This window comes from Vombatus ursinus, unplaced genomic scaffold (genome assembly GCF_900497805.2).
Source record: "Vombatus ursinus unplaced genomic scaffold, bare-nosed wombat genome assembly UNPS02014832.1, whole genome shotgun sequence".
Lineage (NCBI taxonomy): Eukaryota > Metazoa > Chordata > Mammalia > Diprotodontia > Vombatidae > Vombatus > Vombatus ursinus.
Window position 1 is genome coordinate 73,072,312 of NW_020954610.1, and position 25,401 is coordinate 73,097,712.

The following is a 25,401-nucleotide window of genomic DNA, read 5'->3' on the forward strand; positions in this document are numbered from 1 at the left end:
ATAGGCAAAAAGATAACGAGAGAAAGATTTTGTGAACAATCTACTTGAAGCATGAAGGCTGACAGCCAAGTGTGCTGTTTTGACTTCATCTTGCTTGGCACAGTTTACAGAACAAAAATGAAAACATGTTAAGCACCTAATAATCATGTTTGCTGAGCCTGGTTTCCTGGAGGTTTCTTGGAACAAGGATCAGAAGGTTATGCAAATGGATCTATTTTGCCTCCCTAGCATTGTTGTGAATATTAGGGAAGGATGATTCTACATTAGCAAGGCAGACAACAGGTTGACAATGTTACAAGCCTAGCAAGACTACCAGGTTTACCGATCACACATGGATCATTCATTCATGTATTTCATTCATTTATTCATTCAATTAAGTTTATAGGAAATTTGGGGGGAAAAATTCTTTAATGAAATCAAAGGTACTCTTGATCCAGAAACTGTTCAGAAGCCTCACCTATAAAGATCATAGGGTATTCATAGCTCTAGAGACAAGTGAACATTATCAAGCACTTTCTGTGTACCGGGCATTATGCTCAGTGCCGGGGAAACAAAGAAAGGACAGTCCTTGCCCTCCATGAGCTCACAAATGAATGAGGAAGATGACATGAAAATAACTATGCACAAATAAGCTTATATGCAGGATAGAATGGAAATAATCAACATAGGAAAAGCACTATAATTAAGAGGGATCAGGAAAGACTTCCTACAAAAGGATTTGAAGGAACCACAGAGACTGACTAACCCCTCATTTTACAGTTGAGGAAGCTGAGGCACAGGAAAATCAAATGACTTGCCCAAAGTTGTACAGTTAATAAGAATCAGAAGAAGTATCTGAACTCCCATCCTTTCATTCCACGGCCAATAATCTGCACTGTGCCATTACTGTGTGTGAGATTTGGGAATGATTATACCAGGAAATACTTGACTCTGGTAGAGAATTGGCCAGGCTGTGTGGGGAAGAAAAAAAGCAGCTCTTATATGAAAAGTACAAATTTTAAGAATGAAAATTATTTGACTTGCGCTTAGTATTGATCAGCAAGCAGATCGATCATTTTGAAGTCCAAGGTATATAATTTGAAAGATTTCCATTCAAGTGCATTTCTGACAAGAGCTGACTTTGGAGATCTAAAATTTTAGGGACATAGCTACAAATAATTAAGCTTTGCATCTCTTTCAACAATTCTATGTGAAAACCAAGGAAAGTGCCCTGAAAAAATAGGATAAATATAAGGATCCTAGATTTTGAGCTAGAAGAAACCTCTGATGTCATCTCGACCAAGACCTTTATTTTACGGAAGAGTCGACACTAAAGACAGAGAAGTGAAAAGGACTTGAACAACATTGCACAGTTAATGGCCGAGCTGGGATTTGTACCTCTGTCTTCCGACTCCCTAATTTTCATGCTGTTTCCATTGTATCACCTATATTATACTAAAATAAAGATATATAAAAATGCATCATATATACATAAATTATTTATATAGATATGTATATATAACTGTATATCAGACATATATTTAAATGAGCAGCTAGGTGACACAGTGCATAGAGTGCTGGACCTAGAACCAGGGAGACTGATCTCCCTGAGTTCAAATCTGGCCTCAGATACTTACTAGTGGTATGACCCTGGGCAAGTCACTTAACCCTGTTTGCCTCAATTTCCTCAGGAAATGGCAAACCGCTCCATTATCTTAGCCAAAAAAAAAAAAAAAACCCAAATGGGGTCACAAAGAATCTGACACAACTGAAAACGACTGAACAGCAACAACATAAATTTAAATACAAATATATAAATAGATATAAATATCTATAATGAAAGAAATATGTATGAGATAAGAAACATATACACAAATATGTGTTTATATGTATATGTAATACTTGCATTCCCCTGTATATGCATATAAAGAAAATATGCATTAATAAATACTTATAACATTATCAGTCTGAATGCACTTTGGGACAAAAATATTAAACCAGCTGGTTTTTTAGCAATGCATAAACAATTAAGCTTAACTTCAAAACACAAGATTCCAGGAAACTCAAAATGAAACCTGGCTTCTAGTTCTTAAATCAGTTCTCATGCTTTGATTTAGTATGGATAATTTTTCATGGTGTTATATGACTGTGAACTAGCCACATATGTATTTCTGGGCTTTGATTAGTTTTTGGTACAACCATAAAGTTTTTTTTTTTTAGCATGTCTATTGTTATTATTATTTCCTCCTGCATCATTAGCTTGTGAGTTTGCATAAAGGAAACAGCCAAGACATCGAATGAATCACTTGCAAACAAATTCTGTTGGAAGCTATAAAAACCCTATGCTGCATAAATTAGATTCAGGAGATAGAATGGCTGGCCTTGCAGAATGAATAAAACCAGCAGATTTGGTAACCACATCATTCACTTTTTGTTTCTCTGATTTTATTCCAGAACCGAATGGAGGAAAGCAAAGCACTGTTTAGGACAATTATCACATATCCCTGGTTCCAGAACTCTTCAGTTATTCTGTTCCTAAACAAGAAAGATCTTCTAGAGGAGAAAATTATGTATTCTCATCTAGTTGACTATTTCCCAGAATATGATGGTAAGTCTATCTCTATCTATCTCTCTCTCTCCATTTTGGAAAGAGGTGGAACTCTAGCTGTTAACATTTTTTTTCCCAGAGCAGTAGCTGATGCAGGAACCGATTTTTCCCGGTTATTACATTACAATGCAGCCAGTGCTGTTATTGCCTTTGGAAACCTGCACATCATGATGGATTGATTACCCATTAATGTTTTCCCTCTTGGCTACTCTTAATGATGTTAGAAAATTACTCTCTATAATGAAACGGAAGTTCTAGAAAAATGAACATTGTTAAGTAATACCGTCTTCTAAAGGAGTAGGAAAGCAGAAAAATAAATCTGATGGGAAACCTAATTTTGATGAGTCTCCTTAGTGGCTTTCATCAGTGTCATGTTATCATAAACACACCCTCATCTCCAGCTCACCAGATGCTTCAGGGCCCATTCATTCATTAATTCATTCTCTCATGTAACAAGCATTTATTAAGCATATGGTATATATACAAAGGGGTAGCTGGGTGGCACAGTGGATAGAGTGCCAGGCTTGAAGTCAGGAAGACCTGAGTTCAAATTTGGCCTCAGGTACTTACTAGCTGTGTGACCCCAGGCAAGTCATTTAACCCCATTTGCTTCACTTTCCTCATCTGTAAAATGAATTGTAGAAGGAAGTTGGCAAACCACTCCAGTATCTCTGCCAGCAAAACTCCAAATGGGGTCTTGAAGAGTCGGACGCTACTGAAAATGACTAACCAACAAAGTGTACATAATTTGTGGACATAAAATACATGCAAAGTAAATATGAAAGAATTGGGGGGAAGAAGTAGAAATTGGAGAGCAGGGTCAGAAAAGTCCTATTCTTGAAACACCATATATAATTCTATATATATATAAAATACTATGCAAATCTGCATTAGTTCCTTACTTAATTCTTTACTGCATTGTCTTGTTTATTAATTATTCTAAATGTATTAACCTCATTTCCCCCCCACTATATTACTGATTACAAAGTATTGGAAGACAGACAGCATGTGTGATCCTTCCTTTTATCTCACCTCTCGTTCTGCCATTGAATCTTGTATAGCTAAGCACAATATGTATTGATTGATTCACTGGTTATCAGTGGTAATTTATTCAGCCCCTACAAGGGCACTAATAAAATAAGTTGTCCCTATTTATATTACAAAATAAACATTGAAGCATATATACACATTATAAAGATGGATTGGAACACATAATCAATGCAGTAATTAGAGGAAAAAGATAATAAATTTTTATATTATATATATTTTGTGTATGTATATACGTATGTATATGTGTGTGTGTATACATATATATATATGTATATATATGTAGGCAGCTGGGTGGCACAGTGGATAGAGTGCTGGGCCTGGAATCATAAAGACTCATCTTCATGAGTTCAAATCCAGCCTCAGACCAGCTGTGTGACCCTGGGCAAGTCACTTAACCCAGTTTGCCTTAGTTCCCTCATTTATAAAATGAGCTGGAGAAGGAAATGGCAAACTACTGCAGTATCTTTGCCAAGAAAACCCCAAATGAGATCACGAAGAATTGGACACAGTTAAAACAAATGAACAACAATAACAACAACAAAAGGAAAAGGGAAAAAATATACACACACACACACACACACATGTATTTTGTATACATATACAAACACATGATTTCAGACGACTCAGCTTCAGAGTGGTACTGTTACTTTTTATAATCTCAATTTTTAAGAATAATATTAGTTGCCTGTATACCTATGCATAAATGAATAAGCACCCTTAAATATTTAAACTTGAACTTCTTCACGGATATTAAACCATATGTTATTTACATTACAAGCATGTAAGCTTACCAGAGGATTGGGAATTTAAATATATGAAAAATTATAGAATTTTAGAAGTCACCCTAGGTATTAAGGACGTTTTCCTTGTTTAACAGTGAAGAAACCGAGCATTCAATCAAGATGCATTCATTAAGCACTTACTGTGTACTGGTGTTAAGTTGCCTACAAGAGAATTATAACTGTGACTTAAGTCTCCAGGCTCCTGGTCTAGTATTCTTTCCACTATAATACACTGAATGTTCCCAGGTGTTGAGATAGCTTCTTCCTTAAGTAAGAAATGGGCTCATATTTCTTGTAGGTACACTTTCCTTTATGTTTTGCTGTTCCTATAAAAGCAAATTCTTCCCTGAGTATAATAGTCTTTCTATTTTATTGCTTTTAATTTACTGCTAACCTTGAGCCATAAATTCCTGAGAGTGTGTCTCTAGACAGTAAAAACTATGGAAGTGAGGAGCTGCACAGTATGGGGCAGGCGCTTCTGCAGAACAAAAGACCCATTTTTTTAAAAGTTAAACCTCAGAGAAAGAAAAATTGTCACCTTGTGTCTGTCTACCCACGGTTCTGAGCTGCCTCCTTGTCTTCTAAGTGCTCAGTGATTACTAGAATTCAGTGCAAGTCAATTATAGGGCAGATCTTAGAAGGCTTAAAAGTGGTCATACTTCATCTCCACCACCAGGATTAAACAACCACATCTCCAACACAGGCTGGCAAGTTAGTAACGCTGAAGGAACAGAATGGAAATAGACAAGTCCACCCCTGCATGATTTAAACAAACTTCAGAGCAAGCCTCTTCATCTGTAACCTAGGGCACCAAACCATTTGCTCTTCAGTTATTCCTGTTGTGAAATGTCTATAAGTCCTCGGAACTACCTTGTTTCTCCAGCTCTTTCTAATTCCTTTCATTTGGCCTTTCTCCAATAATTTTCCCCTAGCTATCAGTTTCACCAACTCTCCCTTCTTCTCAATTCACTCCTTACATGATAGGTGCCATAAAAATTAGTTTATTGATATTTTAAAATGAAATATGTTACTGTTACCAACCACTCCTATTCCTGTACCCACCATACATTCATTTATTCATTCAGCAAATATTTATTAAGCTCTTATTAAGCTCATGAAAGATTTGATCAATGACAATTCACGTGGCCCCCTCAATGTCCTAGTCAAGTCTCTAAGAATGTAAATACCAGAATGGTTGTATGTTTACATTGGTAGTTTTCTCACTGAGGAGTTCACTCTCCTACTTCATTACCACCCTCAAAGAAAACATGAAAGACAATGGGTCTCTAGGTCCTGTGGGAGATAAGATGACTAAGGCACTTTTTTTTTTCAGAACTGTGATGCTTATGATAATTTTGTAATAGGGGACATGCACACAAATAAATATATTATACAAAGAGAGTCATGATGTACTGTGGGAGTTCACAAGCAAACACACACACATACACACACACACACACACACCATAAAAGAAAATGTTTTAGTTTTTTTTTTTGAAGTGAACCTAAACATTACTTAGTTGGGGAGAACAACAAAATCCTTGTAAGATGAACTAAAACCAGGGAAAACCCAAACGTATTCTACTGTGCTATTTTTATAGCAAATATAGTAAGTATATTTATGTAAGTAAAATTATAAATTTCATCCTTCTCTGTTTTTACAGTTATAAGGTCAAAATTATAGTGAATACCACTTTGATTCTTATCTTTAGTAAGTAGAATTATCATTTCCATTGTGCACTGGAAATTCACAAATTACAATACTGTCTACAGGATTTAGGGCTTGATTTGATGCCTATGATAATTTCATTATAGGTTAGATTTTATCAGATATGATTTGTGCTCATAAACAGGTAGCACACCAAGAAATCTTAAATTCGTTTTTTTCTCAAATTCTGATTCTGTTACTCCTTGAGGTTAGAAAATAATTCTTCCCCACAAAACTTGAGTACTAGCTCATCATTTTTGTAAGTACTACTTTAAAACTAGTAAGTTATTAAAAAAAACACATAGTGATTAATCATTGCACCTTTTTATTTTTTCAAAATTATAATCATGGGTTCTTAAAGGCTTTCACAATTGTAATCATTGGTTCATAAAGACAGCAGATCACAAGCTTTGACAGGTTGTGTTGAGCTGGAAAGGGATCAGGTACAGTACATCTGAGGACTCACATAGCTAAATGGTACCATGGATAGAGTACTGACCTACAGTGGAAAAGACCTGAGTTTGAATACTGCCCATTCACTTAATAGCTATATGACCCTGGGCAAGTCACTTAACTTTTATGTGCTTTAGTTTTCCCATATGTAAAATGGGGACAATAATGGCATCTACTTCCCATGGTTATTGTGAGAATCAAATAAGATAAGATTTGTAAAGTACCTTACAGACCTTAAAGTGCTATATAAATGCTAGCTGCTACTATTATTATTATCATTATTATTAGACCTATCACTCTCACTTGACTGCTATGTGATAAATTGCTTGGCCATGGTATTCCAATGTCATTCAGTGATACTGGGTTTCTTCTTTGTCTGAGTCAATTTCGTTTTGTTGTTTGGTCATTTCAGTTGCATCTGATTCTTCACGACCCCATTTGAGGTTTTCTTGACAGAAGATACTGGAGTGTTTTGCCATTTCCTTCTGTAGCTCATTTTACAGATGAGGAGACTGAGGCAAACAGGGTTAAATGACTTGCCCAGGGTCACACAGCTAGTAAATGTCTAAGGCCAGATTTGAACTGAAGAAGATGAGTCTTCCTAGTTCTAGGCCCAGCACTCTATCTACTGCTCTACCTGGCTGACCCTATTTTCTTTACTAGTCCCAGAAGCAGTGGGGAATCAAGTAAAAACTCCAGGCATGATCAATATGAGGTAATAATTGCACAATTTTGAAAAGGCCCTTTGTTCTCATGAGCCCCACTCCCAAAAACTGGATGGCATTTACAGCTGTGTTTGTATGAAGAACCCTTGGCTTAAGAAAGGGTTGTATTCTAAGTTTCTAGGCAAGTTGTTTGTAAATCAGAATGTTCCTTTGAAACAGTAAACAGTCATTAAGCTTCCAGATCAACTCACTAGACCCTATCTAATCCATTCTGTAGTTGAACTGTAGTATTAATAGTATTATAATGTGGTATCATTACACATTAAAACCATAATGGGGAGTCTGGACCTGTAATGGATAAGGTACTCCCAGAATGGAAATCCCCTTCTCAGATTCAACTTGGCGGTCCATAATTCATTATCTTAGACAGTGCCTGGATCACTGAGACATTAAATGATTGAACATGTCTGAGGCAGTACCCTAAACAGGCCTTCTTGATTCCCAAGGCCAGCCCTTTATTCACTACCTAATGCTACATCCTATAATACTGTAATACTATTAATAACATAATATACTAATAAGTTAATGCGATAAATAATATATTGTAGTGCTATTAATAAATTGATGGCATAATAACCCATTGTAGTGGACAAAGGCATGGCCTTTATCATTACCCAGTCAGGAAGACTTGGATTCAGTTCCAGCCTTTTCACAGTACTAGTTACATGATCACAGAAAAGTCATGTCATCACTCAGTGCGTCATATATCTCTTTAAATGGTACAGAAGAATTGCTGATCTGCATCAGTGAATGGAGTTTCCATACTGAGAGTTCCTCACATGGATAAAATCACAGATATAGAGCAAGAAAAAAATATGTATCATACATTTTATATGTATATGTATATGGCATTTGTAAATTTTACATATATGTTGAGAGAGAGAGAGAACTCATAGTATAGGAGTTCAAGTTCTGGATCCTGGGAACAAAAGGTACAATGGTATGGGACAGAGGAGGAAGACAGTTTTCATTTTTTCAGTAGAGGTTTGGTCCAGGACATCATTTTGGAACTGTTAAAATTTAGCTTTGACTCCATTCCCTGTGCCTCTTGGACCCTTCTGCTGCTTCTAAAGAACCCCTTTTCAGGCCGTCAGGGACCTGGATTCTTCATTCACACCCTTACCCTAAGCCCACTTCTGTCAACCTCCTTCCCATACTCTACCATTCCAAGTGCTGCATGTTCCTAAATTGCTTACAGTCCTTTGCTCCCATCCAAATTCTTTTCCCCAGTACTGGTAGTCTCAGCTAGATGTTGGGTGGAAATAAACCTGATCAAACTCATTTAAACTATGGCATATATCAAGATACAGTGCCAAGACCACTGACTCTAAAGTCAGAGAACCTGAATTCAAATTGTATCTCTGATACTTACTACCTGTGTGACCTTGGATAAGTCACTTGTCTTATTTGAGCCTCACATTCCTCATCTGTAAAATGAGGGATTTTGACTAGATGACCTCTCAGGTCCCTTCCAGCTCTAAATCTATAAATGTCCAAAAGAAAAAAAAATAAGCCCTTTTTACTCTCCATGAGGTATTTCCATTTTTAGAAGTTGTTGCTCTTTGGTCATTTCAGTTGTGTATGACTCTTCATGACCCCATTTGAGGTTTTCTTGGCAAAGATACTGGAGTGGTTTGCCATTTCTTTCTCCAACTCATTTTATAGGTGAGGAAACTGAGGCATTAGAAGTAGATGCTAGTTAACTCATGATCTTGGCATTTCACACACAGTCTGAGGGAGTGAAGTGTAGCTTTAGGCAAGTAGATTTGCCCTCCTGGCCTCAGTTTCCTCCTCTGGAGAGGAGGGAGCTAGTGGTATTAGAATGATCTTGAAGGTCCCTTCTAGCTCTAGCATTCTGTGATTCGGTTACATGCCCTGCCCAGGAGCTGGCCATCACTCAGTCTTCCAACCTCCTTACAGTAGCTGCTTCTGTTTTTCATAGCTTATTTTCCAACACAGGTCACCCACAGATGATCTTCATGGTAGAGGCAACAAGGGGGTATGGCAGGGAATTAGAGGTGAGGTGGCACAGAGTTAGAAACATAGAATTTAGAGCTGAAGGGGGTCTTTCAGGTCATCTAGCTCAATTTCCTCACTTTATAGATAAGGAATTGAGGCCCAGAGAAGTTAAGTAATTAAGGTCACAAGATAATAAGCAAGCAGAGCCACAGTTTAAACCCTAGTACTCTGACCCTAAATCCAGTCCGCTTTCCACTGCTGACATAGGTAGCACCTAGCAGTTTATTTCTGGGTAATTATGTGTAGAGATTGTTTCAGGCTACATGATTTCTGAGTAAAAATTCTTATTCATCATTTGGATCTGAAACTTGAAATTTGGTTTACACACTGTCCTCCTGAAAAGAAAGGGGGAAGGAAACTACTCTGTCCCTATGCCTATCCATCCTGTAATATTATAAAAAAAATATTTATTAAATGGGATGCGATGTGATATATTAGGAAAAGCCTGCCTCACAGCATCCTGGGCTGGCCACGATGATCTCAGGGCTCTAGGTGGTCATCCAGTGCTCTCTGCCATGATCCCTGATGGCACTGGTGGAGTCTTTGTGCCCAGGAACTGCTTTGAAACAACCCTTGCTGCCTCCCCCCAGTAGCATGCCTGTGATTAGACAATGCTAACCATGGAGAAAGGGTTTGTAAAAACAGATACTCAAAGTCCCCTTCCTTCTGGATGTTGTTGTGATTGGGTCACTTCACATTCTGGCTTAGCTACAGAACACTTTGGAGATGTAGACTTGTGATTTCACTGCATCTGTGAGTAATGTCCTAGCCACCTGTCCTTCGACTTTCAGTCTTAGAGAGTTCTCCAGGCACCAAGAGGTTAAATGACTTGCTCAGAGTTACACAGCCAGTATATGCCAGGAATATTGCTTGAACTTAGGTCTTCCTGCCTACAGAGTCAGCTTTTTAGCAATTCTGCTATAATGCCTTCCAGTCTGTTTTTTAATACCATTCTTAGTTTCTGATACACTGCCCCACCCACCCCACCCACCACACACACACACACACACACACACACACACACACGAAGACAGTTAAACAAAATCAGCATGAGGGGTAACATGTCACCTTCTACACCCATAGTCTACTCTCTCTGTCAAGGGAAAAGTGGTTCATCCTTAGTCCTCTAGAACCAAGATTGGACATCAAACTAATCAGAATTCTGAAGAAGAAAGAAGAAGAAGAAGAAACACTGGAATCTTAAAATCAGAAGGCTTGGGTTTGAATTTACTTGCCACCTTGTATAACACTAAGCTGGCCATTTTACTTCTTTGACCTTCAATTTCCCAATCAGGAAATATTTTGAGCCCTAAATCCCATCATCTTAAATACCTTAAAAAACTAATGGTGTTATATTATTGTCCTGATCATTATAAGAAAGGAAAAACTACCTCAGTAAAACCTTTGATCTTCAGGAGTTTAAACTTGAAGATAAAATATATAAGACAAGAAAATCAAAATGTAGCATGACACCTGAATTATCCAGAGTCACCTCTCCGGTAGCTTTGTCTGTGCACAGCATTGTCAGGGACCAGGAAGTAGGGGGGAGTGAAGAAGGTCTGAATCACTAAAATAGGTGTCACAAAGTAAACGCACTCAAACCCCTGCATATTATTTATGTCCTCAGTCAGAGTCCATTTGTTCTCATTTTAGACACAGTTTGAATAGTCTTGGTTTTCTGGTTCCCTAGCCTTTATTAGATTAGAAGGAATTAGGAAAGGGTAATAAGCCTAGTGAAAGCAACGAGGAAGAACAGAGAAAGATTTTAAAGGCAGACACAACTCAAAAAAGCACTGTAGGCTGGTAGTGACTCTAATCCATCAGGAAAAGGTTAAATTTTATATACCATACTCAGTTTGAGAAACTGGGGAAGTAATTACAAAATAATTACAATTTTATCTGGAAATCCACTTTGTGGGATGGCTTATATCTGGAGAATGTTATAGAAATCAATCTATAAAACTAATATATGAAAGGAAAGTGAAACAACCTGTCCTATGTATATTTAGGATAGTTCTGTTTTAGGAACTAAAGGCAAAACTAAGTATATGCTTCCGTACCTCAATGGGTCCATGAGCTCATCAATAGGGCTATGCCCTCCAAAAGTGCTCATCTCAATGCCATTTGCCTTCTAATTCTGGGCTATTCCTGTCACGTCTTCCTATGAATCCTCCATAGAGAAGCTGTGTGACATCTATCTCTTGGGTTCTGCTGTGGCGTGTGGCCTGCATTGGTACCCATCTGTCATCCCCACTCTTGCTATATGACTAACCTACCTCTTTTTCTGTTTATACAATCCTCACATGATCTCTTTTATGCCATTTTTTTGGTAAGCAAATGCCTGTTAGAAATATGATGCCTACTTGCAACCATCTTGTATTTCTCCATTGTCCTTGGCATCACCCACAATTTCAGTTCTTCTGAGACTGTCTTACTCCATGAATCATAGCCATATAGCAGTATTGGTAGAATATTAGTGTCATAAATACAGAGATTTGTGTCAAGGAGCAACTCAGGTTAATAAAAGGGGATTCTCCTGCCCTTGCAATTCATTTCCTAAATACAATCCAGCCTGCTGTCTCTTTTCCTCCTTGCACGCACATGCACACGCACACACACACACACACACACACACACACACACACACACACACTCTGATGGACTAATGCAATCCCATCCAAATTCATGTCGTATTCTGGGCAAGGGGCTTTCTATGGTTTTCCTGCATGGATTGTCAATCTAGTCACTTTTAAATGCTTAGAGATCTCACTGAAGTTTCTAGTGCTTTATATAATCATCATAATGTCAGCTGTAAGCAGAAATTTCTGGAGATCTTCACCAAAATTTAGAGCTAGAAAGGACCTTAAAATAACTTAATCCAGTCTTCAAATTTTATGGAAAAGAAACCCCTTTCCCTCATAGATTCTGGGGAGAATCTCCTCCATGACTCTGGTGAACTTCTTTAGTCAGCTGTACCTTATACCTCACTTGATAATCAGAGGGTCATTAAATACAATTATCACTATGGATTGCATCTTTCAAAGGGTCTTATATAAATCTTGACATGTACATGGAAGACTGCCTTATTAAGAGAAAATCATAAGGCTATCTAGTGAAAGCTTTTGTCTTTCTTTTTTGTAATCAACAAACATTACACATAACAAGCTCCTTATTTCCTATACCTCTTCATCAATCGTATGACTACAGAAATGTTCTCTATTGTTAGAAAATCATCCTTCAAAAGGCTGACTGCTCCCTTTTCATATTTTTTAAACATTTCTATACCCTCGATATATGTACAATTTCTTATCATAGATTTTAAAGGAAAAAAATATGGCTTCGTAGCTGATGATTTCTTCTCAATTACATTTTTTGGTAATAATACCATCCATGATTTTTTATACTTTTGTGTTTTCAAAAATATCTCTTTCAGTAAAAATTTCTTCCATGTGAACTTGAATGGCTGATTTTCCTTACTTCTTTTTGTGAGGCAATTGGGGTTAAGTGACTTGCACAGGATCACGTAGTAAGTGTTATGTGTCTGAGGTCAGATTTGAATTCAGGTCCTCCTGATTCCAAGGCCAGTACTCTATCCACTGCACCACCTAGCTGCCCCCTGACTTTACCTTTTAAGTGTCATTTTCTTTGCATCACATAGTGTTATGAGCTACTGAAGTATTTTGTCCAAATGTGGTACTCCCAAAGTCATCAATGATGAGAACAAATCACTATTGAGAAAAAAATAGCAAATCTGTTTCATTTTCCATCTATTTGTTGCCTTCCTTCTAGTTTCATTTATAAGTGCTTATTATTTCTGGTTTTTCTAGTTGGGTCTCATACCAAGATTTCTTCAAACTAATACACACACACACACACACACACACACACACACACACACACCTTGCCCCAACGACTTTCACTGTTTTGTGAAGTAATATTGCTCATAATCTTTCATCATCCTACTCTGTTTTCCAAGTGAGTGTATATTCGAAACCAGCATTACCATTGGTTTCCATGTTCTGTGATTGACAGGAGAAGATCAGATGTTTGCTGAAAGAGGCAATTTCTGGGCTAATAATTATTCTATACATATTAGCCAAGCTAGCCCTTGGAAGGCAGGCCAAGTCTACTACAAAGATCATTCATGACGCCTTGTAGAATCTGTCAGAGTATGCAGTCCACAGGTGTAGTCTTCAAGGATCCAGGGTCACATGGGTGGATCAGAGTAGGACTTTTGCAGAGTGTAAGTAAGTGGAAATTGGAGATGAGTAAATGGGAGAGTGGTGACAAGAACCTGCAATACCTATCACAGTTCCTTATACATAATAGGTGCTTGACAAATATAGAAGTAAATTAATTCATTTGTTGCATTGCAGATGATTTGAAAGTATTATATGTTATCTGAAACAGATTCTCAACCTTTTTTGTGTGTGATAAATCCCCTTTGCTAGTTGGTGAAGCCTTTGGACTCTTTTACAGAATAATATTTTTAAATAGATTAAAAAATATGGGATTACAAAGGAAACCAGTTATATCGAAATGATTATCAAAATGAAGACAGACAGACATGAATTCCAGGTTAAAAATTCCTGATCTAAAAGTTTTAAGAAACTGAACAAAGAGTAAACTTTAAAACCTCCACTGTCTTCATGTCCTAGTATTGAATGTGATAAAAAAAAATTAAAATCCTGTCCTTATGAGTATATGTTGCTTTAAAGTACTAGCTGTCAAATAGTGAATTTTTTTAAACACAATGTTCTTATAGACATTATTAATTTACAAAGTGGTTTTGCAGAGGAATATTGTTAGTTGTGCTAATATATAACAGGCCTGATTTTAAAGATATTGGTATCCATTTGGTGGTATGTTCAAAATGGTGTTGGGTCAGGAAAGATTTTAGTGGAACCCCCATAATGCTTTGCTATGACAACTCAGATCATGTAGAAATTCTTCAGCCTTGTATTTGTGACTTCTTATCTATTGACTTCTTAAGATCCCTCAATGCTAGTGGTACCTTCTGTCTGTGATTATCTCCAATTTATCCTGTATATAGATCTTGTTTATACATAGTTGTTTGCATGTTATCTCCCCCATTAGATCATAGCTCCTTCAGGGAAGGGACTGTCTTTGCCTTTCTTTGTGATTAGCACATAGAACATGTGCCTGTTACATAGTAGGCATTTAATAAATGTTTATTAATTTTACTTTTCCCACACCTCTCCTTTTTGCTTTTATTCTTCACCTCTCTGCCAAGTCACTCTGCTAAATAGCTTAGGAGTATATCTTGTTCGTTCTCACCTCTGTGGCTTTGTTCATAGACGTTCCCTAACCTAAAAGACTCTCCCAAATCAACAGCTCTAGTCCATGTCATTATTCCAAGACGTTTCACCTCTTCAAAGAAGTGCTCCATGATTAAGTTTACTTGAAGTGTGTAGCTAGGCCTGTCTCCTGGAAAGAAATTAATAGAGAGTGAATCTATGAAACTCCATGTGTAATTCAGAGCAAATCACTTAAATTTCTCTCTCTCTCTTTCTTATAGTTTGTCTATAATGTGCTTGTATTCCCCTTTTTTTTTTAAAGTAATGTTTGTCTGGATTGAAAGTTTCTTAAGTATGGTGAACATGACTTTTTCTATTTTATAGCTAATGGTGGATGTGTGTATCAGTCTTTTTTAAATGAAATTTTATTGATTTTTTTTAATATAACTTGAATTTCCCAGTGTATTACTCTCCCTCCTCTCCTACTCTTTTAACAAAAAAAAGAGGGAAAAATTTCTCAAAACTCAACCAATAGATCCAAAGAATCTGATATTATCTACAAAGAAGGAAGGAAGGTAACCTTCTTATAATCCCTCCATGAGGCCAAGCTTAATCACCACATTTAGGTTCACTTGCTTTGCTATTGTTGTTATTTCCATTCATATAGTCTTAGTCATTGAGCATAGTTTTCTTGCTTATTTTGCTCTGCATCAGTTCATATAAACCTTTTCATGAATTTCTCAACTCATTCATTATTGTTTGCAGGTCTTGATAAATGCTTTTGAATAACTGAATAAATTGCAGACAAAGGCATAGGCATGGACATCAGATATAGATTCATAACAAGTGTGGGGCAAATGAAATTTTGATCCCGGGTGCTCCCATGGCAGGGAGACAGCTTCTTCCCCTAGGGAGGAGAGTGTGTATCTTGTCTGGGCGGATGCACTTTGTCCCTGTGGCTCATCATCCTTCCACCTCATTTCTGGCTGTTTTGCCTTATCACGACACTGTAAGGTACAACCCTGGGCCACAGTCTCCAGGAATCCTGTTGCCATGGAGCCCCTCTCTCACTTCTGCCATTCCAAAGCCCATGAGGCTAAGGGCCAGACTACTCTGTCTCTGGGATCTTCACCTATACCCACAGACAAACTTTACAACTTGCCACTGCCCCTACCTTCATCTCCCCCTCCCTTCACTCCTCTACATTTTTCACTCCAGTTGAAAAATTTTCTAGTTGTGGCTCTATTCAGATAGTACTACATCTTTCAGAAATCTTGAAGGGAAGTAATAAGAAATATTACTCAGGTAAAAACTAACCTCTCCCTTTGTCCTTTGGCTCACAGGACCCCAGCGAGATGCGCAAGCAGCACGAGAATTCATCTTGAAGATGTTCGTAGATCTGAACCCAGACAGTGACAAAATTATCTACTCCCACTTCACATGCGCCACAGACACCGAAAACATCCGTTTTGTCTTTGCTGCCGTCAAGGACACCATCCTACAGTTAAATCTGAAGGAGTACAACCTGGTCTAGATGTGCCTCATAGACGTGTCTAGACATGCCTCTTTCCCTTTCCTTTCTAAACCTTGAGGCCAATTGATGAATACAAAGAGGGACTGTATTATCTGTGAAAAACAATTTGCATAATACTAATTTATTGCTGTCCTGGACTCTGTGCAAGTGTCCGCAGAGTTTGTAGTAAATATTATGATTTTATTTAAACTATGAGGAGGAAAAACAAAAGACGCTGAAGTACATTTCCAGCACATTTCCTCTCTCTTTTTTTTAGGCAAAACCTTGTGACGCAATGTATTTTAAATTCTCAATAATGCACTCACAAAGGATAGGGGTTTGGGTTTTTTCTTTTTTTATTTTATTTTATTTTTTTGATAATGAGTATAAAGAGTTTATTCCCTCCCTTTCCTTGCCTGTTTCTCTCTCTCTCTTGATTTTTCTGAGGTTACAATGGCCTTCTTTCCCCAGTTGTATTCCTCAGTATTTTTTTTCTTGAGTGATACAGACAGAAAAAATGTCATTCGACTTAAGCCATCATTCATGAACCTAATTTAACAGTATGTACTTTTTTCTGAAGGATCAGAAGTATTACTACTGTGGTTTTTAAACTATTGACCTGGGTATAAAATCCATATGGTTTTTGATACTGTCTTTTCTCACTTTGGGCCTGAATAATCTTCAAATGGTAAAGTGTCATTTCTTTGGGATTTTACCTTCAGCCATACCCTGGTGATTCAGAGAAATGCACAGAAGACAGTAATGTAATTGCAAAGACAAAAAAAAAAAGTGACCCTCCTGTTGACTTGCTGTGTGCCATTTTTCTTTTTGACTTTTTAAAAAATTGCAGATGCCAAACAAATATGCCAACAGACACTACATTCCCCAGTGATTGTAGCCTGGAACCTTGTTAGTTAGGGTGGTTGTTTTTCTTTTTCTTTTCCCTTCTGATTTCAATCTTTCTTCCTTTTTTTTTTTTTTTTTTTTGGTTTTGAGTGTGTTTGTTTCACACTTTTAAGATACTTTCTTTTGGGAAATAAAAATTGTGTTGCCAAAGCTGGCTTTTTTATAAAAAAAAATAAAATAAAAATAGAAATTCTGATATCATAAAATATAAAATGTGACCAAGATTGAAAAGCTAAAATGAACTGGTTGAAAAAGAACCAGCTAAGACAACCGCCACACATCAAATAACTGTAGATTCAGCTCTCATGGTCCACCATTTTCTTTGCCCTTATGGAAGTTTTCCATTTTTGACACCTAGAACAGCGCTGTTTGAGCTTGCTGTGAGGTGCACCATGAACTCTGCCTATGTTCTCCTTACTTGAATACAGTCTTACTCTGCTCAGTTACTCCCTGTAAGGTAGAGTCAGGCAGCTGAGAACATATGTTTATAGTATTATAATGGCACCTTTTAGTTGTAAGATTGGAAGTCACTGACTACTTATCCAATTCAGAAATCTTTATTTAAGTGGTGACTAGTTCCAAGGATTTACGGAAGATGAATGGGTTTAACTCTAAAGTAGCCTCTCAGTGTTCTATAGAAGAATTATTTATGTAATTGAACCTGTTAAGAAGGAACGTTGGAACTCCAAATGTGCAATTTTTTTTTAAAAACAAAAGGAAAAAGAAATCACATATATCAATAAGCCTCTATGAAGCAGCTTGACTTGAAATGTGATTTAAAATGATAAATCATGAGTCTAGTAAAGTTTCCAGAAAGTCAAAAGCCAGCCGTGATGCTGGTCTGATTTGCTGGGATACCATTAGGATCTAGGATACACATACCTGGAAATCACTGTTTGGGGCATCAGAGAGGAGAGGGGAAAAATTAATGATGTATTAGTTGAGTACCAAAGTTAATAGATCTTAATGGAATGTTTTCATTCTTAACTCTCCCAACCCCAAGAGACAAAGGTTACTTATTTTTTGCTCCCTCAAAAAACATCTGTAATTTAAAACAAAAACTGTTTGTAGGTATAGTGCAATTATGAATGCTATAATCATTGTACATACATACATCTCTATATATATGGCAGCATCCATACTGGCTTTGTAATCATTAATTTTTTTGGCAGATTGAATGTGCTATATTGATATGTATCTATATAATTGTATTGTCTGTCTTATAGCTAATTCACATTTTGAATAATGTTATTTTATTTACTTTTTTAAGAGAGGAGAATGTAAAGTTGTCAGTTTATTTCTGACTAGGGATTTTTTTTTCCATATAGAAAACAAAGAAACAAACAAAAAAAAACTTTCTGTCATTCAGAGCGGTACTAGCATTGTGCTGTCCAAGATCATTTGCACATTCATGAGCAGAGGTATTACCTATTTTCAAACCCAAAGGCCATTTCACAGCAAAATGCCTAAGTTCTATTGGAGCTATAACAGACACGAACACCAACTCGGTAGGATTTTTGCCCATTGAATCCAGATTGAAAGATTAGCTTTTTTACAAATCAGATTCTTATTTGGCCCATGCACAGCTTAGCTTAGTGTCACTTCCCAATGACCTTTATTAGAAAGGTGGTTTTTAGAAACCCTTGTAATCTATTAAGGAAATTTTTGAATGACCATACACCACTGCTTCCTTGAAAATGTGGTGATGAATTTGGTGCAATTTTATCGCACACACTAACTCTCTGGAGGCTCGTGGATACTTTCAGTGGGAAAAATCCAACCTCATCACAAGTGTTAGTGGTAAGGACTTGAGATACTCTATTTAATAAATAAAGCTCTCCTAGATGTAGACAGTGATACACAATCCCAAAGGTCTACAAACATGAGCAAAGCTTGTTGCATTGGTCATTATTAAGTTAGGATGGAACTTGCTATGCACAACTGAGGCTGTGTCTTCGCTGTTAATCATAGGGTGCATGACAATATCCCTTCTCTTCACAAGGGAATAAATTGATCACCCTGGTTTCAGTGATTAATATAAACCGAACTGTATCCACACTAGTTAATGGAGTTGAAAGGATCTTCCTTTCTTTTGTTTTATTTTTGAAGGGGCTTGGGGGGAGGGAGGGGATTCTTTTCAGTTTTGTATAAAAAAAAAAGTTTACTTAAGCTCAGTAGTTCTATTGTGATTTCAAGAGTCTAAGAGTGTGCCACTGGAATATTTCTGTTGATGCTATAGGTAAATGGGGCCTGTGGCAAATGTTGAGGTGACCAGGGAATGTTTTAGAAAAAAAAATACTGTTTTTTTTTCCACATACCAAGACAAGCCACCATTTCATGACTCTCTCAACACAACATCACAGTGTACCAGTTTACAAAGCATTTTTCCCCTCTTGAGTGACACAGCAGTTCCCACCCACAGCGAATTACTCGTTATTTGCAAATTGGTGGTTTCTACTATGCCTTACAGAGCTTATGTCCAGAAGTTTGTGCCTCAATCTAGAAACTGAGGGGAAACATACACACACACACACACACACACACGCACACACATGCACACGCACATGCAAACAAACAAAAAAGAAGCCCCACAACTGTTGACTTTTTACTTTACCGTAACAAAGAACTCTTGTTGAATGTCATGAATAGAGTGAAAATATTTTTTAAAATCCTTCTTGGGAACCTGTATATTCTAGATATTCACTAGCACAAGGAATCTGTATTGCATACATACATGTTTTAAGAAAAACCTTAACTTTTTCATGCCTTTACTGGACAAATTGGCTGGCACCGTCCTGACATATTGAGAAGATAATGCAGCTAACGGGCAATTTACTTTTTATAACTCAGACGATCTTGATTGTCAAGGTGTATGAACTGTAACTTTAAAAAAAATCTTACTGCCACATGATTGTAAATTTCAGTTGTTTTAAGTTTGGAAGTGGGGCAGGGATTTTTATGCTGGACCTCAGTCAGAACTGACTGCATGACTTGCAAAAACTTTAAATGGGGAGAAAGGGCTGAATTCTATGATACTGCTCCCAGCTACTGATTGCAAATGACCTTCAAGTTACTTTATCCTAATTACTTTCTGTTTTCAATTCCTCACAAAAAGAATAAAAAATTACAAAAAAATTTTTTAAAAACCCTAGCATAATGTTAACACACATACAAAATAAAGTCTACCCAAATACTGTAATGTATATTGCTGCTGTTCTTGAAACTAAGGATTACCAACCACTTTACTGATAATTAACAACCACCATAATGAATAAAACTAATAAGGTATATACAGCATATGTTCAATTGGCTTTCCAAAGATCTGTCTTTGGTTCGAATCACATACAATTTCTTTAAAAAAAAAAGTTATAATAATGTCTGTCTGTCTATATTGTCTGCATATGTAGCGATAAATAGCTCTGTCCTGGTGATCTTTGTCTTTGAAATTTCATTTTGGTACCATCAAACTCAGAAAAGAAAAGGAAGTTTAGATCTATGTGGTTAGCAAACAATCCTTTGGACATTCAGACATTTGCCGTTTAGTACCTATGATCCCTCTGTGGCATATTGTCTAAACTTCCTTCTTTTGTTTTTTCACAGGAGAACCAACTGCTCTGCTGGTCCTCCCCAACTACTACTGTTAGTTCAGTAAAAACACTTGTCTTACTAGTTTCTCAGGATTGTATGTTCAAAGGAGTAGATTTGTCCTCACCCCACATAATATATTCGCTCCTCCAAATGATTCAGTTATAGACAAAAAAATATATATATAAAGGAAATGGCACGTATCAGTAATTCAAACATCCATTTGGATAATCGGTGTCTTTCCTGGATAAAGGGAATTCCATAACTTTCATATAACCCTTTGCTAGGGTGGGGAGGATGAAAGAAGAAAGATTGCTGGAGTGGGTGCAGAGAAATGGGAAGTAAAGAGAGACAGGTGTTCTCAATAAAAATGTTACGGACTGAGTAGGGGGAAAGAGAAAGAGAGGGTAAGAGGTATTATGTAAAAGTTATCCAGATGAATTGAACTGTAAGAAATGTTCTTGCTGGGTTTTCCCCCCTCAAAGGATGGTCTAAAACAACCTATTGCAGGCCTCCTCACCTGCCATTGTGGTGGAAGCCCTTACTAGAGACATGTATATTTAGGGAGTTTTGTCAGAAACATTTTTAACTTGCAGTATTTAAGAGAATCATACTTGCTGTTCTTAAAATGTCATTCAAATGCATGTATTGTCTATTGTTCGGGGATGGGAAATAGTTTTGGAAAAAAAAACTAATGTTGTATAATAGTACCCCAAATGATCTTGCTGGTTAAAAATACAGTATTTTTGGCCATACTTTTTGTACTACAGTATTCTTCATTCCTTGAATTTTGCTTCTTTCAAAGTTCCCCAGCTTACTTGTCCTCCAAGAATGCTTTTTATGATGATGAGTATTGGAATAAATATTTTTATTCCTTAAATGATGTTTCATACTGCACATGCCTTTTCCTAATTATAGATACATTTTTTTAAAAAAAATCCAGATCTGTGCTTCGATCAATATGGGAAATCCCCTCTGCTAACTAATGCAGGCTGGCATCTCATCTGTGCTGTGCCATAACAGATAGAGAGCTGGCCTGGGAGTTCATTGTCCTGCCTCTGACACCTACTAGTTTTGTGGCTAGCCAAGTCACTTAACCTCTAAGAGAATATGCAACTCTCTAAATTTCCCCTAACAATTATATTCAGAAAGTGTACATTTCTAAATGGAAGTTCTCTTTATATGATAATAACAAGACAGGTTGCCTACTCGTCTCTCTGAAAAATACTGTTTCTCACAGTTAATAATCTGATTCTAAAATCTGATTTTTCTCCATTAAAATATGGGTATGAACTAGAATTGACCTGGTCTTCAGTGCAGGCTTAAAGTGGTCAATTCTAAGTAGGTAACTGTTTAGAAAACAGTATTGTTAACCAACACACTGGGTATGAAGTCCAAGTGACCTCTGACATTATTCTCTGTGTGGTACACCATCTGCAGTAGATGTGGCCAAGACCTAAATACTCATTTCAGGGAACTCAGTGAGAAGGGAAGACTGGGAGAAAAAGAATCCATTTAAAACAAATTCTATGAAGATTATTTCAGCCAGTTACTGTAAATTGATATGCTGATGCACAAATTATGTACCTACACTGAGAGATTGTAGGGAGTCTCTACAATCCAATACAATTTACGTAAAGATTTTTTTTTGCCACTAATCTTCACCTCTTCTGCTTCCAACCTTCTCTTACATTGTGATTTCTCCCACTTGTTTTCTGATCATTTCCAGAAAGGTTTGCCTCGGGGCAGCTAGGTGGCGCAGTAGATAGAGCGCCGGCCCTGAAGTCAGGAGAACCTGAGTTCAAATCCGGCCTCAGACCAAACACTTGTCACTTACTAGCTGTGTGACCCTGGACAAGTCACTTAACCCCAATTGCCTAAAAAAAAAAAACAAAAACAGAAGGGTTTGCCTCTGAGAGATATAATCCAGGGGTCAGTACAATAAGACCTAAGAGCCAAATCCAATCTGCCGCCTGATTTTGTTGTATAGCCCACTCACTAATAATGGGTTTTTACATTTCTTTAAAGGCAGGATCTGAACTCAAATTTCCCTGACTCCAAGTCTAGTACTCTCCCCATCAGTTTACCAGCTAGTTACCTTACAGATGAACTCATGGGCCCATCAAATTATTGTATAAATGTAGGATTTGGTGAACTACTGTCCAAAGGCCAAATCTGGCTGTTTGTATGACCACAAACTAAGAATGGTGGTCTAGTGGTGAATAAAGCACTGGGCTTGGATTCAGGAAGATAAAGAGTTCAGATCTTGCCTTAGATGTTAGCTGTGTCACTCTATGTAAATCACTTAAATGAGGAGGTTCCTTCCAGGTCTAAATTTATGTTGCTATGCTCTATGTGAGCCTCATGCATCTCAAAACTGCCAGACTTTTGCATCCCAATGATTCTTGTCTGTCTTTCATAAATCCTCCACAGAGGTCCTGCCTGACATACTCAAGGAGTTTTGGTTCTATTACCATCTCTAGGATCTAAGTATAATAAACTGTTCCTCCCTTGTTGCTGTTTCTTGATGTATGATCAGTCAGTCTCCTATTCCAGTTAAACACATCCTTCCTTGTGTCTTTTACACTGTGTCTTGAGAAATGTGCTGTGACCTAGATATGCCTACCTTGCGTCCTTAGGTTACTCATCATTCTTCTGAGATCACAGTATTCATATAGCATCACTTGAAGAATAGTGGAAATTTCCCAAAGATGTAGCCTGCTTCCTTCCTTCTTCCTTAATCCTAGTTCATCTTCAGAGCCTTTCCGCATCTGCATATGCACTAACAGACAAGCTGCCTATTCCACTGCATGTTGTCATCTGAGCAATATAGTTTTTATCTGCTTTGTTTTTCCAGTGTGGAAGGTTAGACCAATCTCTTTTGCTTTGCTATGGATTTCCACAATTATTTGGAGTTTTTGTCACCCTCAGGTAAATGTCATCTGTGAAAAGGACAATTTGTAGAATCGATAGGGTAGTCACAAAAAGCTTCATTCATTATGGAATAGAGGTGACCTGGACATCTCAAGGTTCTGTGCTCAAAGAACTAGTAGATTCTTTCCACATTGGAAGGCTGCAAATGTGAGCCTGAGGATAGTACATATGTCTGCTGTCTAAGTTATCAGAAATAACACTGGAAGATTGACTGCCAGCTGTTGACTCTTTTGATCTGCTATGAAACAGATAACTAGGCCACCCTTAAATGGCTCTGTAGCTTCCTCAATGTGGCTAGTCCCACCAAGAATGAATAAGGAAAGCTTTAATGGAAAGAGAGGGAGACAGTACACCATGCCCTAGTTTTCAAGTTACATAGGCTTCTTACTTTTCTTGTATTTGGCTACCTTTTGAGGTCATCTCAGATTGCTCATTACCTCCAGTAGACTTGGGCAGAGAAGAGGGAAATTCAAGTTATTTCATGTTGCCTTTTGTAATGCTCTTTTGAAGATTTACTAAGGGGTTTGAAGACAGTAACTTAAATTATAATATATAGGTTTTTTCCTTGAATCATGATGACTCTTGTGATTTGGTCAACATAGGTACTCCTTCCACCACTCAGTCAATCAAGAGTTTTTATTAAGTAGCTACCATGTGCCAGGCATTGTTATAGTTCCCCCTACTGGGGGAACTAAGGCAAAAATTAAATAGTCCCAGCCTACAGGGAAGCTACAATCTAGTGAAGGGATTTAACATGAAATTCCATTTACATACACAAAGGTACAGGTATTTATTTGTAAAGGAAGCTGCATTTTCTATGTATGTGTCTATAAGCTGGATACAAGATAATTTGGGGGAGAACACAGTGGTACCTTGGGGCAGGGGGGAATTGGAAAAGCTTCACATGAAAGGTGATGTCTGAGTTTTCCCTTGAAGGAAGCTAGAGATTCTAGGAGTGAGGAAAGACTGCATTCTAGTCCTGGGGGGAGCCAGTACAAAAGGTCAGAGATAGAATGCATGTAAGAGAAAGAGTAAGGCCAGTTTATGCAGACTATGGTGTGCATGAAGGGAGATAATGTGTCATAAGACTAGAAAGATAATAAGACTGCGTTGTAAAAACATGACAAACAGCAGAGTTTATATTTGATCTTAGAGGTAATAGAGACCCACTGGAGTTTACTAAATAGGGTAATAACATGATCAGATTTGCTTGCACTTTAGAAAATCACTTTGTCAACTGTGTGGAAGGTGGAGAGGGGACAAAAACTGAGGCAGGGAGCCAATTAGGATGCTATCGCAATGGTCCAGGGGAGAAGTGATATGGGCCTGAAGTTGGGTGGTGACCATGAGAGGAGAGAAGGGGACAAGTGGAAGAGATGTTATAGAGGGAAATATGACAAGATTTAGCAAATGACTTGGCTATGAGAGGTGAGCAAAAGTGAGGAGCTGAGGATGACTAGAAAGATGGTGGTACTTTCCACAAGAATAGAGAAGTATGGAAAAGAAATGGGATTGAGAGGAAAGTTTGATTTTAGACATCGTGTTTGAGATGCCTGTGGAGTATCCACTTTTAAAAGACCAATAGAAGTTGGTCGTGAGGGGCTGCCCTGAGGAGATAATCTAGGGCTGGATATAGAAGGTGTCTCAAAACTTTGATCACATAAAACTGCATCATTAACATAGAGATGATAATTAAACTTATATGAGCTAAAAACATCACTGAGTATGGACAGAGAAGATAAACCTTCCCAAGATAATGCCTTGGAGTACAACCATAGTTAGAGGGTGTAATATTGATGATGAATCACCAGAAGGAGATGCAGAAAGAAGGGCCATACATATAGGAGGAAAATCAAGAGAGAACAACATATCACAAAAGCTC

At 37.4% G+C, this 25,401-nt stretch overlaps 1 protein-coding gene across 1 annotated transcript in view; it reads left to right on the top strand.

Moving 5' to 3' along the window:
- Window positions 1-20,431, top strand: part of LOC114025811 (guanine nucleotide-binding protein G(q) subunit alpha) — a 272,993-nt gene extending 252,562 nt beyond the window's left edge. Inside the window, exons 5-6 of the mRNA XM_027839342.1 lie at window positions 2,434-2,587; window positions 15,925-20,431. Of these exons, the coding sequence (XP_027695143.1) occupies window positions 2,434-2,587; window positions 15,925-16,115 (345 nt within the window). The 3' untranslated portion in view covers window positions 16,116-20,431. The remainder of the gene's footprint in view (window positions 1-2,433; window positions 2,588-15,924) is intronic.
- Window positions 20,432-25,401: the final 4,970 nt, after the last annotated feature.